General features: G+C 39.7%; 1 protein-coding gene across 1 annotated transcript in view; it reads left to right on the top strand.

The window, feature by feature from the left end:
- The window catches only part of abtb2b (ankyrin repeat and BTB (POZ) domain containing 2b), a 40312-nt gene that overhangs the window by 23068 nt on the left and 1368 nt on the right, over positions 1–15876 (top strand). The window contains 12 exon segments of the mRNA XM_043228473.1: positions 2508–2715; positions 9759–9911; positions 11244–11409; positions 11523–11612; positions 11987–12088; positions 12224–12320; positions 13533–13668; positions 14490–14764; positions 14963–15141; positions 15329–15434; positions 15599–15701; positions 15803–15876. The exon segment at positions 15803–15876 is cut by the window's right edge and continues 17 nt beyond it. Of these exon segments, the coding sequence (XP_043084408.1) occupies positions 2508–2715; positions 9759–9911; positions 11244–11409; positions 11523–11612; positions 11987–12088; positions 12224–12320; positions 13533–13668; positions 14490–14764; positions 14963–15141; positions 15329–15434; positions 15599–15701; positions 15803–15876 (1689 nt within the window).

Genomic DNA, 15876 nt, shown 5'->3' with positions numbered 1-15876 from the left:
TCGTGTCTGTTGTTTTAGATAATTCCTGCAGGACGTCATGGTGTTATTAGACACACTCCTATCAGGATCGTAGGAAGATAAACCGCTGTACCATTGTATCTTCTGACTTCATGATGCCTGACTCATCTGCGCTCAAATGAAGCATGTCTGTCTCAACACGGTTCCCTTGATAAAAGCAACAGCTGGTCTGAGATTTGGTCTGAGAACAAATGCAATTTAGCTGAATTTTTAAAGTGTAAATACAAAGAATTACAGTGCCTTATTCAGCAACAGTCTTTCAGTTCATTTGTGCGGTGTTTCGGTTCCCTCCTCACACGAGTTTACATTTGAAAATGGGATATTTCCCTTGCAGTGAACGAGTTCCTTTGTTGGCATGGGTTGCCGTACTTGGAGCTGTTTTACCTGTGTTTACCCACCATGCCGCAGGCCCAGCGGTGGCATGGTTGGCGGCTTACCGATGGAAGGCACGAATTTCCTACTGCAAAAACCGAACACTTTGCTGCTTGTCTCCTACAGCACAAGGGCACAGTCATGCAGGCCAAACGTTCAGCAGGACATTAGCGATCACACACAAACTCAATGAATTCAGTGAGAGCTGTCTTTGTGCACCGCCTGTGATGTTGGCGCCTCCCCATGAGCTCTCATGTAGGTTTGATCCAGCTGTACCCTGGAGACCGATGGACAGTGGGGCATCTGTACGTCCTCAACTGGCCCGGAACGCTAGATTCAACCGAGCATCTACACAACCTAAAATGTGCGATTTTGGCATGTGAACAATTTGCTGTTGTTGGTAGCTATTTCAGTCTGAATTTTGAGGAACGGTTGAAAAAGACGAGCATGATAATACTTCAAGCTAAATCCAAGACATTATTTTGGACAATATCAGGCCAAAATGAAGCCGGTTCAAAGCTTGTTTCAGGAATTTGAAACTACTTGCAAATGCGAATGTTAAGGAAAGTTTGCTCAAGGTGGTAAACACCATTTGAAGTACCACTGGTCTATAGTGATTGCATAATAGGCAAGCAAAATCAAATAACTTATGAAATTTATTGTTTCAGACAAAATTAGGCCAAAACTAAATTTGCTGTGGGAGTTCAAAACAGCATTGACGTGGAATTCAAGATGAACTGATGTGATGTCATTCTGTGATATCAGATCAGGCCGAAATTAAGTTAATTGGGAATTTGTTTCAGTAATTTGAAAAGTGAATAGGCCAAAATAAAGTTAATTTGGACTTCATTGTGTAAATTCGAAGCAGCTTGCCAAAGAGAATTGAAGATGAACTGATGTCACATTATCTCAAATAAATCAGGCCTAAGTAAAGTTTTGGGAGTATGAAACAAGCAAACTTTCTGGAAAAGTTTGCTCGGGGTGCTTTTACAGCACGTATTTACATGTTCAAATTCTAAATGTCGCTCCCAAGAGCATAGGCAGTGCTGGAGACATTAAACTGCTGCTCAGGTATTTCAATATCAGCCTTTAAACTGCAACAAGTATTACCATGAGCTTTGAGGATGTTGTATTTTATATCTCCAGTCCAATCGCACTGATCTCAGCCTGGAGGGCAAGCATTAGTAGAAAAAAGCCTCAAACTTCCTGATTGCTTCATAAATTCTCTTAAGACCCTTTGTAGGGCCTGGTAGAACACAATAAGGCCCCTATTGCTGCAAGTTTGGCATCTTTCAGATAATAACAGAAGATTCTTCCTACTCTCAAACCACTCTGTGGTTTGAAAATGAACCCAAGGGGTGATTACCACAAATAAAGTCTACTTGTTCCCATAAATGGAGTGGCCAGCCCACAGCATTGCTTCTCAAGTTAGCGTAGACCAAAACATGCACTGAATCTTGATCAGTGTATCCATGTGTAGTTTAGTTGGTACCTGAACTGTTTCCTCTTACGTGTTGAGAATCCAATTTTCATTGAAAGCCTTGTTGGTACAATCATATGTTGTTGAAGGAAAGACATCAGCAGGTGTGTGTTTTATCCGCAAAGCTGCTTAGAGAAGTGTGCACGTGTTTGGACTTTCTCACATTCACTTTCCACATTTGCTGTGAAGGCCAACTTGTGGTTTTTGGTTTCAGTTAGTGTCCAAGGTCTTCTATGCTTCCGACTGAGCTCTGGTGATAATTTGATATCTGGGTCAATGACAAATTATTATTTATTTTAATTGTGTTCATGTTGGTTTTGTATGATAATGTTTTTTCTTCATTTTGTTTTCATTCATTATTATTGTATACATTTATCACAAAAATGTATGTACTTTTAATATAGGAATAAACTTATGAAATTTTTTTTGCATGGTGGTTGCACCACATGACATGGATTTTCTGGAATGTTTGTGTAATGATTTAAAACAACAAACATTTCAATAATTTCATTTTATTTTTTTCCCCTTCAAGATATTGTAAGATAAAAGTACCTTTTAAAATAAAAATAAAAATGATCTCTGTTAGGATATTTGCATCAGATCAGGCTAAGTTTCTGATTGATTTTGTCATCGTCAGGTGACCTGGTGTCACGGGCCATGCACCATATGCAGCGCCTCAGTTCTGTCCGTCACGGGCTCAGTCCTGCACGCCATGCCCGCCAGCAGCCTGTCTCATGGTCTCCAGATGCCCTCCACACTCTCTACTACTTCCTGCGATGCCCTCAGATGGAGTCCATGGAGAACCCCAACCTGGATCCGCCCAGGATGGCCCTGAGCAAAGAAAGGTGAGCCTCATTACTATTCCCCTCCCATTAATCCAGTCTCCAATTCACACAATGGGTGCTAAGCTAATTAACAGCCCAAACCCCTAATGGCCAATTGATATGTAAGTAAACTCTGGAAATCACACAGCCTGAAGGCACTTTAAAGCTGTTAATGATACAGTAATGAAATGTGAGGAGCTCCTAAAACTCTTTCCAGCTGCTGTATCCTGGAAGTTCATTGTAACTTGTTCTTAAAGAGAGATTGGTTGTAAGAGCGGGTCATTAGGTGTCCTGTCCTGCTTCAGTGATGTCCTCAGGATATTACTTGCCTGCTAAAGGTAAATACGAAGGTTTATATTATGCAGGGTTCAGTTACAGGTGTGCTGTAAATATTGGATACAAAACTAGGTGTAACTATGTTGAAGTAGTTACTCGGCAAGCTGAAACTTTATTTTGCAGCGATTAAACAACAGCACCGAGCATTTTGAAAAAGTAGTCGGCTGTGCTAGCTTCAGGCTAGTAACAAAAGCTACATGAACTGTTTCTTTTATCAATCAGATTGCACAAATTAAAATTGCAAGTGAAAAGTTTCACAGAAACATACATATATTGCATTTTTTTCCCCCACTGTGGTATGAAAAGTTCAAAAGTTGCATAAGGTACGGTCTCCTTTGGTTAAAAATAATGGAATCGTGCTTTGGCCATGATATACATTAACCTACCAACATCCATCGACATGACTTATAGCAAGAGTAAAAAAAAATTATTTTAGACTCATAGTGGTAATTTTGCGCAAATCTGTAATGGAGAAGCAGTTAGTGAAGACAATATAAGGGGAAATTTACTACCTCAGTTCACTTAGCAGGACATAAATATTGACAATGTAGCATTTAGTCTGAAAAAAGCAGCTAGTTACTGGAAAAGCTACAGTGTAATCATTGAAAACGTCCAAGTGACTGTCATGCTACTGATAAATGCAGCAGAGCTTCTTAGCTGACATTCTTGCTTATCATCTCGATGAGATGCCTCATCTTGACGTGCAATGCATTTCACAGTTTAAACGAAACAAACTAAAGATTAATCAGCCCCAAAAACAATTCCTACATGAGTCACACAGGTACAACCATTTCTGGAAGGTCTTGCGTCCAAAAAACAAAGTAAATCCAGACTTTCGTCGACGGGCTCAGATGTTTGTTTCCTCCTTTGATGTGTTGTTTTTGAATGCCAAGCACAGTTGTCCACATGTGATTGTGTGTATACGTATCTGTGCAATAATCAGGTTGTACGTCAAGTAAAAGGCAAATCTTGTACTGGCTGCAGCTGTTGACTTCAGACTTCAACTAGCAAACTTAAGTTGAAAACAACAATGGAGCCTTACTGCTGACTCCAGGTCTCCAATCATGAATCTCTCTTAACGATCACGCCAGGAAAGATTTCCAGCAATGCTGCCGAGCGCTTGTGCATGTGGTGGAGTAGCAGAATGGGATACAGGTGGTGCTTCGGTCCTGGCTGTAATTACGGTAAAGGCCTCAATCGTTATTTAAGGTCTCCTCAACACGCCTTCTATTGAAAAGTCTATAAAACCTTTGCTTGAAATGGAACCACACATGTGCTCTGTGTGGTCCTAACCGAGGCCTGCAAACAGAAAGGGGGCGTTACGGATCCAGAGATGTTTGGTTATGTGAGCTAGAGGTTAGTAATAGTAAGTGTTGATTTACGACGGCTATGTGTCTCCTATTGAGTGGGTGGAGAAAAAGAGGGAGGAAAGGGTCAGAAAGGTGAACGGGAGTGCTGGGTGGTAAGTGGTCACATCAAGGAGGCTCTGTAAGATGACCCCAGATCAGGACAGAGAAGAAGAGACACATCCATACATACCGGCTAATTGGAGTGTAGAATGCTTTCATACTACGATTAAGTTTCAAAAACGAGGTTCAGAGTAAGTGAACTTGTTTGAACCTCATTTTAGAAAGATCCAACTACCGTTTACCAAGTAAGCCAGGTTTCTTTTAGTTAGTCAGATTTATTGTTAGTTGATTTGGTTCAAAATAAGTCTGACTAGCTGAAATAAGCCTGTTTTTTTTTTTTTTTGTAAATTTGTTTCATGCAACAGGCCTCACAAAAACGCTTCACCAACACGTCTAGCATTAAATTAACCGTAAAACCATATTGTTTTTATTTGGCCATGTTTTATCTCACCTGCTGAAACAAGTGAGCCAGACCAAATAAAATCATGCCGTTGGCTGTTTTCTGTTTGATCATCCCTGAAACAACCCAGAAAATAAGTAAAAATGCTGTTGGTTGTTTTTTCTGGCATGTCTAGTACTAGGTTTATTTACAAAAATGTTTCAGTTGATCATTTTTTATATCTCACCTACTGAAAAAAAAGAGAGCCAGACAAACAGAACAATAAAATAAACAAAAAAGCTAAATCATGCTGTTGGATGCTGTTGGATGTTAGTCTAGTAATTAAACTATAACCGTGTTTTTTCTATAATTGAGGACTCAATTAGTGAAAAGTAGAACTTGATTTAATGAAAAGTCACTAATCAACTGATGTATGGAAAGACCTTTTCTCAATGGTGGGCTGCTGTACATTATTTACTCCATGGCTTTTTAATTTAAACAAATATGCAAAATAACGCTCCCATTTAAAGTAATGCTGGGATTAATCATCATCCGCTGCCAAAACCGCGAGACATTCCTGGCTTGACAACCACAGCGTTTAATATGCAGTGGCCATAGAGTCGCCTGCCAGACGCTAGTGTTTGTATATGACTCAGAGACACGCTTCAGCATTATGTGTGTTTATAGCGAGGGAAGCGAGTGAGCTCTTAATCACGTTACACATCTCTGGAGTAATCCAGTCACGTTAGAAGCCTTAACACGTGCGTAAATGTCTGCGCTAGTCCGCCAAATTAGCCCAAAGCGCTATACGGTTTCCATAAGCCGCGATTAGCAGCGCTTTGATGTAGGCTGAAACTGAGCTCGGGTTTCGGGTCGAAGGCCACGGGTTGAACTTGAGCCCTCGATTCAGAAGCGAGGGTCATTGTTGAAGCCTGACCCAAGGGCCAGACGAACAAGAGATGGAGGGACGCAGACGGACTTTTGCTTTTCACTAGCATAGCGCTCTGACAACAGAACAAAGGCGAGGTTGTAAAAATGTCGAAGAGCTTACATTTCACGCTGGTTTTGTTTTTCATTCATAAAAGAGCAGGTCAGAGGAGTGGACTACGCTTCAGGAGTTTACATTTGCGTGTGGCCGGGTGTAAACTAGCGTGCTAACAGGGCTATTGACATGTTTTTTTTTTTTTTTTGTCGTTGTTCACAAAGACGCAAGGGATCAATAATTCCATTTAGGAATGGAAAAGAGCTGACAGGCATAAGTGTGTTTTTAGATTTGAGTATAGCGCATATTGCTTTTAAATGCTGTTAATAGCTTCTGCCGGAACCGCCAGGCTCATTCAGACTGAAGTGGTTAAAAAAAGGATCTTTAATAGTTTAATACTTTTTAATTTCAGATTTTATATAGCCCCATAATTAAAATAAAAGTACAAATTTGTAATAGCTTTTTATTTTTGAAAACCTGGTGCACTTTATTTAAAAATATTTAATTTTTTTATTTTGGAAAACCCAGTGGCCTAATCTTTAATGTTCGTTTTTGAAAACTTGGCCTATAATGCTCATTTTTATTTTTATTTTATATATATATATATATATATATATATATATATATATATATATATATATATATATATATATAAATGTCTATTCACATGTTTCTATGAAGTGTATGGAAAATCCCCATAAACGTTTCTCATCTCAGACTCATTTAGTTAGTGTACCGACTGCTATCTTTTTCCACACACACACTTACAGATACACAATCAAATCCTTGTATGCTCTCACAGATATCAGCTCCCCCAACCCCATCCACCCCCTCTTTTCTGTGCGACCAAAGTAAACACACTTAGCAGGCTGCAATCTATTAGTCTTGACAGTGGTTTTAAGGGCCTTAGCACTTGGAAATTTCCCTTGATCAATACAGAAAGCAACTAAAACTGCTCCTCTAAACTATTTTAGTGAAAGAGTGTGGTTATTAAGTGCGTTTCTTTATGCTGCTTCTCTCACTTTCCCATGAAGATCTTTCCTTACGCTTGGATTAAGGTTGAGCTGTTTTACAACCACAAGTCAAACAAATGTTACTAAACCTCATCTGTTTTCCTGACTGTAGGCGTTCTTGCTTGCAAATAGGCCGCTTTTTCAGTTTCATCTTTGGTTTTCTTCAGAAGAACAGATATAATCGCTTCTTTTTTGGCATGAACTACACAAATATGTTGTTTATAGTGGGGGGAAAAAGTTGCGCAACTTTTTCCTCCTGTACATTTTACACAAAAATACAAAGGTTACTGCAGGTTAACTTTTCTCAGTTTACCTGAATTTAGCCAATTTAGTAAGTTTTCGCATTAAAATTTTTGTGTGTGAAATTTCACTAGCAATTTCTGAGTGAAGCACCAAATTGTACACCATTTCTTTAAGTGAAACACACAATTCTACACACAATTTTGAGTGAAAAGCCAAACTCTTAACCAAAACTTAAGCGAATCACCAAATTTCTTGAAACTTTTTAGCACCACGTTTAGAGCTAAACCACACGTTTATTCAATGAAACATGAAAATACCAAATTCAACACACATTTTTAGTAAACCATCAAATCTCTTGAGTGAAACTGTAAATTTTAAAATGAACAACCAAACTCTACAACAATTTTTAAGCGAAATACCAAATTTAACACCATTTTTTTTTTTGTGAACCACCAAATTTCTTGAACGAGACATACAATTCTACACTATTTTAATGAAACGCTAGATTTGACAGCGATACCAAATTCAACACACACTTTTAGTGAACCACCAAATCTCTTGTGCGAAACACCAATTTTTAAATGGAACACCAAACTCTACAACAATTTGAGCAAACTATCACATTCAACACCAATACTTCTGGTGAACCACAAAATTCTCTTATTCAAGGGCAATAGAGTTTCCTTCAAAAGTGTACCCCATTATGCCAGATGTGTTATTTTTCAAAGACAATGTTGTCTGATATTGCACCCCTAGTGGCAGCACTGAAAGTACAACGCGAACCGAACAAACCAATCACTGGCAAAAGACCTGCAAACAAAACATGATTTGATGCACTTTTCAAATCCTCCCTCAAGATTTAAATATAGCGTTTCTAAATTTAGCTTTGCCTTCAGATGTTTCTCGCTTGAAAGCCGACTCGAGAATTTTAATAGTCTTTTCTTTTGAACCAAAATGGCTCCCTTCAAGTTGTCGTCTGCGAAGTTGATCTGTTTGTTGTGGTTGAGCGTGTCTGTAAGTCTCAGGAGATGTGTTTCTCGGTTGCGCATATCTTGTGTGTTTAATGAGCTTCACGCTCCTCTCTGTACGTCTCATTTGCATGTCTTGCCGGGCTGACAGACTCTCGGCGGGACTGCTTTGGTTTGTTGTTTGACGTCATTGTGTTCCTGCTGTGCACCGAGCGCTCCAGGGGCCGACTTTAACGTTGGTATCTTTTCTAAATCCGATGTGAAGCTTACTTTCTCGGAGGGGTTGGAAGGCTGGGGAGATGTTACGAAAAACCTGAAGAAGTAGCTAGCTGCGGGTATCCTCATCTTCTTATCGGGGGTTTTATTTAGAAAAAGATTAGATTTGGAGTTGGGAAGGGGATGTTGGATGTGTATCAGCGTCTGGTGGTGATACAGTTCAGACTCAGGATGCTAAATGCAGCTAAATGACGGCGGTGCAGCTGAACAGTTGCAATACCTGCCCATTTTTGGTAAAAATTGTCTATATATGATCTAAACAAATCTACTTGCTAGCATTCCCATTCATCTCAGTAGTATGTGACTCAATGCAGTAGAGATATCAACCAGCAGGGGGTGAACTGCTTGACCCCTGGGTGAGAGTACGTACATTTAGGGTGTTTTCACTTTAACCAAAGTCTCTTTTTTTCATTCAAAATATTTTAGCAATAAAAAAACTTAGAATAAGCAATAAAAAAAACTTATAAAATAAGAATGCCTAAAATTTTACTCACTATTATCACAATACCATAGTAAAATATTTTTATATTAAAGAAATAATATGGTAATTATATACCATTTTGGTAAATTTATTTTTTGCGTGGATGATTGCTTATTATACAATATATATTTTTCTTATAAAATATATACTATTTAATTTTTGAATACTTTTGTATAATTTTGAAGTAACAAGATGCTTTTATTAATTCCTCCAGCCTTTATTTTTGAATAAAACATTTAGTTTCTATGTACTTCACAATAATTTACAATTTACTGGCTTTAAAAGCCACATTTTGTAAACTTTATTCAATTGGAGCCGAACTTTGACACAGAGCCCACTTCAAGTAAATGTGTATTTTCTCTCTGCTGTTCCACCCCTGTTTCACCTTTCAGAAGCTGAAACTTGTTAAAACTCATTGCGTAATATAGTCCTCCAGTAAAAAGCCCCTATCTATTCTCATACCGAGAGGCTTGCACACATACAAACACACTCGTGTCTGCAGGGAGTGTGTGTGAGCCGCTGAAAACAGGACGACTTCAGCAGCTGTAGCTCATTCTCAGCGTGAAGTCTCTGAAATGACAGGCTGCTGAAAGATACGGGCCGTCTCAGTGAAAGCTGCGCTTTTATCATTGCACAAGACCTGCTTTGCAAACACTAGCAGATTTAGTGCGGTGTGGCCCGACTTGTTTTACACAACTGTAGGTCTCAACAGAGTTGTTTCACTCACACACACACACTACAGTCTATAATTATCAATATATATATAGTTAGATTTTAGCACACTTTTTGGAACAAATCTATAACCTGAAAGCCATTTTTTCACAAATGTTCAATCTGAAATCAATTCATGGCTGTCAGTATCAAGAGAATACAATGAACCATTGTAGTTTGCTACAGCAATGAATACAATGAAATATTGTTGCAATATTACCACAACAATGGATTGGAAGCAAACTTGCTGTTTCTGTTATCCTCAGGCCGTTCCTCCTCCTCCCCCCGCTGATGGAGTGGATGCGTGTGGCCATCGTTCACGCGGAGCATCGCCGCAGCTTATTGGTGGACAGCGATGATGTCAGACAGACGGCGCGGCTGCTCCTGCCCGGACTGGACTGTGAGCCTAGACTGCTGAAGTAAGACATAATACAACATCTACTGACTGATAACCTTCACGCATACATTCATACATTCTATAAGAAGAGCTACAATGAAAATCGCAAAGCAGCACCTTAGCAACCATTCTAAATGCCTGTTACTGACAACTGCATAGCAATCACATACAAAACTGACGCCCTAACAACCTGTCAGAACATCTTAGGAACAGCCTACCAATCATTCAGAGTCGAATGCGAAGTGATCACTCAGAAGGTATATAAATGCTATAGCAACCTCTCAGAACACGGTGGCAACTGCATGACAACACCCTAGAAACAAGAAATCCTTAGCAACACCTTACAACTTAACAAATGCCTAACAATGTCTTAGAAAACCAATCAGAACGTCTTAACTAACATTTGCAGCAGCTTAGCAACTGCATAACAATGCCACAGCAACCAGTACTCCTTAGCAACACTTAGCAATTGTCCTATAAAACTAATTGCGACACCTTAACAACCACTTATAGCAGCTAAGCGACTACATAACAACATCCTAGCAACCAGAACACCATACAAACCACTTAGAATAGCTTGGCAACTGTGTAACAACACCCTAGGAACTAATACTCCTTAGCAATACCTTGCAACAACTTAGATGTATAATAATTTTTTAGCAAACCAATCAGGACACCTTAGCAACTGCATAACAATGTCATACCAAAGCAATCAAAACACATTAGCAACTATATACAGCGGCTTAGCAACTGAATAAAAAAGCTCTAGCAACCAGAACACCTTAGCAACCACTAAGAACAGCATGGCAACTGCATAACAACACCCTAGCCACCGTTCAGAAGATACAACCACCAACTTTTATATAGCAACTTTAGTCTTCAGAGTAATTTGCACTGAATTACACAACAAAGAAAAAGGGACATCACATCTCATTCCGACTCTAAGGTGTTTTGTCAGGTTCTTCAGCTGTGGGAACGTTGTTTTTAGTATACATTTCCATCACAACCTCGCAAGACTAATTAAATCTATTTTTTTAAATGTCAACAAACATTTAAACGGCACTAAAAATGTGGCAGAGACGAAGCTATCAGACATGACCTCATGCTCCTCCTTATGTGACTTTCCATCAAACTGCATTAAAACACTGGCAGAGACCTTCAGCAAAGCCTCAGATTTTTACTGATCCTCAAGAGCCCAACCTTACACTTAATGATTTGAAAACACTTCAGGAAAATACAGCACTCCACCCATGAAAGCATGTACTGAACACCACCATCCCTTTCCCCACTCACTCCCTCACTGTCTTTCTTTTCGTTCATGCGTGTTTTCTAACTCATCTTCTGTCTTCTGTAGGCCCGAGTGCTGCTTTAGCTCCTTCAGGCGGCTGGACGCCAAAGCCGCCACAGATAAGTTCCAGCTGGACCTGGGTTTCCGCATGCTGAACTGCGGCCGCACTGACTTGATTGGCCAGGCCATCGAGCTGTTGGGGCCAGATGGTGTCAACAGTATGGATGACCAGGTACTGCAAGCTCAGAACCGCAAACCAGATGTTAACAGCACCTGTCAGCACTCAAGACCAAACTATACATCACTCTGTGACACTGATATCATATTTTGGATGCATCTGTGTAGGGTATGACTCCGCTAATGTACGCCTGCTCTGCTGGAGATGAAGCTTTAGTCCAGATGCTGATTGATGCTGGAGCCAATCTGGATGTAGCGGTATGGACCACTAATTACTTTCGTAGTCCGGCACTATTTTTGGAATTTTAAGGCTTGTTAAATCAAGTTCAGTGCAATTAAACGATGAACTATTTACAATCAATCAAAAAATGTCAATAAAAATAAATTTATTAATCTTGCATTAGTTATATACTATTACTGTGATTTTAAATTAGTTTGTTTTATTACTTTTTTGAATATTGTTTAAATTCTAATACAGCTTATTCTTTTTTTTTTTGTATTTTCAAGAAATGGAATGTTGTCTGAAATATAATGTTAAAGTTTAAAGTGACGTTTTTATGATTTTAGTTTTAGTCAGCTATAAAACAGCTCAGCTACAGTCGACATGAAAGCTGATGGTCTTTTGTGTTCAGGTACCTGTTTGCTCCCCCAAACACCCTTCAGTCCATCCCGACAGCCGTCACTGGGTAGCGCTCACATTCGCGGTGTTACATGGACATATATCAGTAGTGCAGGTAACAAGTTGCTTGTTTTATTATGTGATTATTATTTTTTTCATACGGAAACTATTCAACAAGTGAATGTGTAAGTACACCGTTAGACATTTTTGTTGTTGCTCTCTTAACATGCATGTATGCCTGTATCTTCAGCTTCTGTTAGATGCTGGGGCGAATGTGGAAGGAGCAGCCGTCCGTAACGGACAGGAGAGCAATGTCGAGACGCCTCTCCAGCTGGCATCTGCAGCAGGTGTGTATAGCACAACTCCCTCATGCCAGCCTCTCCCAACCTCCACCAGCTCAGATTTACAGCCTGCCGGGGAAGGCTGGTCACTCCCATCCCAAACAGGAATCCCTAAAAATACGGCCCTGTGTTGGCAGACCGAAGACAAACTGTACATACCACAAACTGTATGAGAATTGACGGAATTGGGTCAGGAAGACTTTCAGAACACGCATTTGGTTTGAAACCTTTTAGGTGTGGGGAAGACGAGACGTTCTGGAGTCAAATAGATTTTACTGAACCTTTACCACTGTCTAACCAATAGCATCTAAACTACCCTATTTGTCAACTACAAACCCCCTTATCTGAAAACATTTGAGGTCTTCGAGCCAGACATGAGCTGACAAGTTCAGTCAGATGTGTTTTATTAGGAAGATATCTAAAACGTGCATTGTTAGGGATACTCCTGGACCAGGATTGGAAACCACTGTGTGGGGGACCAATTAACTGTTTCTTGGAACTGTTCCATCTGGTGGAGCTGAATAAAGAAACGTCATTGTCTCACAATTAAACATGCATAACAAAATCAAAGGCGCAGAAGTGTCTATCAGTTGAACCCTTCAAACTCCTTTGAGGAGCCTTTTGAAGTGGCCAGTTTTGAGAACTTCATTTTGAATGACCCTTCACTGCGGTGGCCATGATTGGCCAAAAGGATTGAATGTAATGTGGATGTAAACAAGGCTTTGAGGAAACAACTTATTGTTAAACAATAGATTTGAATGCACTGCTCTTCTATTCCTTTAAGCCTTTCATTCCTGTGAGAAACTAAATATGGCATCTCCCTTAAGTCTATACTTCAGCTGTGACTGGAAGGGCCAAGTTTCTGAACTTCAACATGCATTTATTACTGTAAATTTGTGTTAATGTTAATAATTCATGTCAGAAATCTAAAGAAAGTAGAGTCAGTTATGGATAAGGAGGATGTTGGGAGTTCTAAACTTTACAGTATGTTTTCATAGTACATCCATCTCTTTCATCTCTAAAGATCAAGACAAAATTGATTCCTCAAGACATGACCCTTCTACGATCATTACAGTAATGATCATGAATTGCGTTCTTTTCTTTTATTGTGGTTCTCTTGCATTTATTCTCCACTTATTCTCTGCAATCTCACCATCTGTTTCCCCTTTTCTCCTGTACTACTCCTCTGGTCACTTTTCTGCTTTCGCAATCTCGCAGGGAATTACGAGATGGTTAGTTTACTGCTGGCGCGCGGTGCCGACCCCCTGCTGCAGTCCCAGGACAGTAACACGCTGACATCATCGCTCTATGAGGACATGAACTGCTTCAGTCATGCTGCCGCCCATGGGCATAGGTAATATCTAATACCTCCCATTATTCCTTGTCTGGAACAAATCACATTAAAACACACTCACCCCCCACAACTATGAACATGATCCCTTGCGACAATTCGTACAAAACCGTATTACCACATCAGCTATTTTTCTTTGTATTCATCTACCTTTTATGTAAATTTGTCTGTCTAATCATTGTCTATCCAACCAGCACCCATCTAGCTATGCCCAGTTAGCTATGTGTGTCCTATTAATCCATTAATGTTTAGTCATTCATCTATCCCTCTTTTTATCCATTATCTATTTACCCATCTTTCCATCTAATCATTCATCTATAGATCAATCTAGATTTCTATTGATCAATTTTTTATTAGCTATCCAGCCATATCTGTCAATCTATTTTAATTTCATCTATCTACAGTAGCTTTCCGTCAAGCCATATTTTCAGCCAGCTTTCTACCTATGCACTCTTTTTAATCACTAATTTCCACACATCTTCCAAACTATGCATTTAGCATCTACTAAGCCTACTATCTATCTAGCCATCTACTCATTTTATCATCCATCTATCCTTCTGTTTATGCATACGTCCAATCACTCATTACCCTGTTGAAAAATCCAGCGTATGTTTTGAAGCATGGCTTAAACTGATTCTTAGCTGGTCATGAGCTGGTTTTAAGGATGATCATGCAGCAAAACGGCATCCATGCTTTAAAACAAACCTACATAGCATATACTAGTTTTTCAACAGAATATGTATCCACACATTTAGTTTTGTATTGATCCATTTATCAACCTACTCATCCACCCATCTATCACTAAAGCATAAAATGTGTTCCAGGAATGTTTTGAGGAAGCTCCTCTCCCAGCCTCAGAAGGTGAGGGAAGATGTGCTCTCGCTGGAGGAGATCCTGGCAGAAGGTGTGGAGGCCGAGACGCGGGCGTCTGGCCGGAACGGACACTCTCTACACCCTCCTCCATCCCCAAACCTCAGCTTGGTGTCAGAAGATGCCCTGCCCAAACTGTGCAAGGCCCGTATGAAAGCTCTGCAGGAGGCATCCTTCTACAGCGCAGAGCACGGTTACTTGGATGTCACCATGGAGCTCAGATCATTGGGTAGGTTAGATGCATGACTAATCACAAAGTTGTCAATAATTTACAGAGATCATACAGAGCAAAGATGACAAAACATAATTTACATTATCATTATCAACTATGAATCTTCCTTCTTTGATATGGTTATGAAAAACTGAGCTATTTAGAAAGCATTTGATTACTTGTAAGCAATTCTTCACATATTATCTGATTCTGAAGGAGTGGCATGGAAACTCCATGTCTGGCTGGAGTCACTACGTAGCGCTCAGCAAAAGTCCAGAGCTGGAGTCATGCTTAATCTTCTGCGAGATTTCACCTCCATCAAAGAGGAGGACTACTGTGAGGAATTGATCTGCGTCGGCCTTCCTCTGATGTTTAACATCCTGAAAAAAAGCAAGGTACTTAAAAAATAAAATAAAATGTCATTGTGTCAGTGGTTGGTAAGCAATTAAATATATGTAATATAATATTCTGCCCTAAAATATTTTTGTTGCTTTCGAGCCAAAAATTCAGACTTTGGCTGTAAATAACTATTACTCTAGTTTAAACTACCTTCTGACTAATTATTTCTTGTTTTCTCTACAGAACGAGGCAATCATCCACCAGCTGGGCGTCATTTTTAGTCACTGTTACGGTCCTGCTCCACTTCCTCCTATCCAAGAAAAAAAGGCAGCTCTCTCTGCTCAACTTGGTAATTTACTCCATCTTAGTACAACTACGTTTATGAATTGGCAACATTGCTGGGGAATTTAACTAGAGGCTTCATAGTGGACATTATAGATGCAGCTTATTTTATTTCTATTACTCTGGTAAAATCTTGAGCAAGTCTGATGTCTCCAATTCCTCTTTCTTCAGACCCTCACTTCCTGAACAACCCAGAGATGTCTGACGTGATGTTCCTGGTGGAGGGCAAGCCGTTCTACGCTCATGGGGTTCTGCTGCTTACGGCATCCGACAGGTTACTTACACAATAACAGAAATCTTATCTCTTATGTAGATGGCATTTGATACACAAACCGTTAAAAATAAAGCGTGTTGTCTTGTCTGCTCTGGGATCAGGTTCAAAACTCTGCTGGCACTGAACGGGACAGACTGTACTCAGCCACGCAAGGAAATCGAGATCAGCAACGTCA

Source organism: Puntigrus tetrazona, chromosome 25 (assembly GCF_018831695.1).
Source record: "Puntigrus tetrazona isolate hp1 chromosome 25, ASM1883169v1, whole genome shotgun sequence".
Taxonomy (NCBI): Eukaryota; Metazoa; Chordata; class Actinopteri; order Cypriniformes; family Cyprinidae; genus Puntigrus; species Puntigrus tetrazona.
Note: the sequence above shows the minus strand (reverse complement) of the source record. Positions and strands in the feature narration are given on the sequence as shown.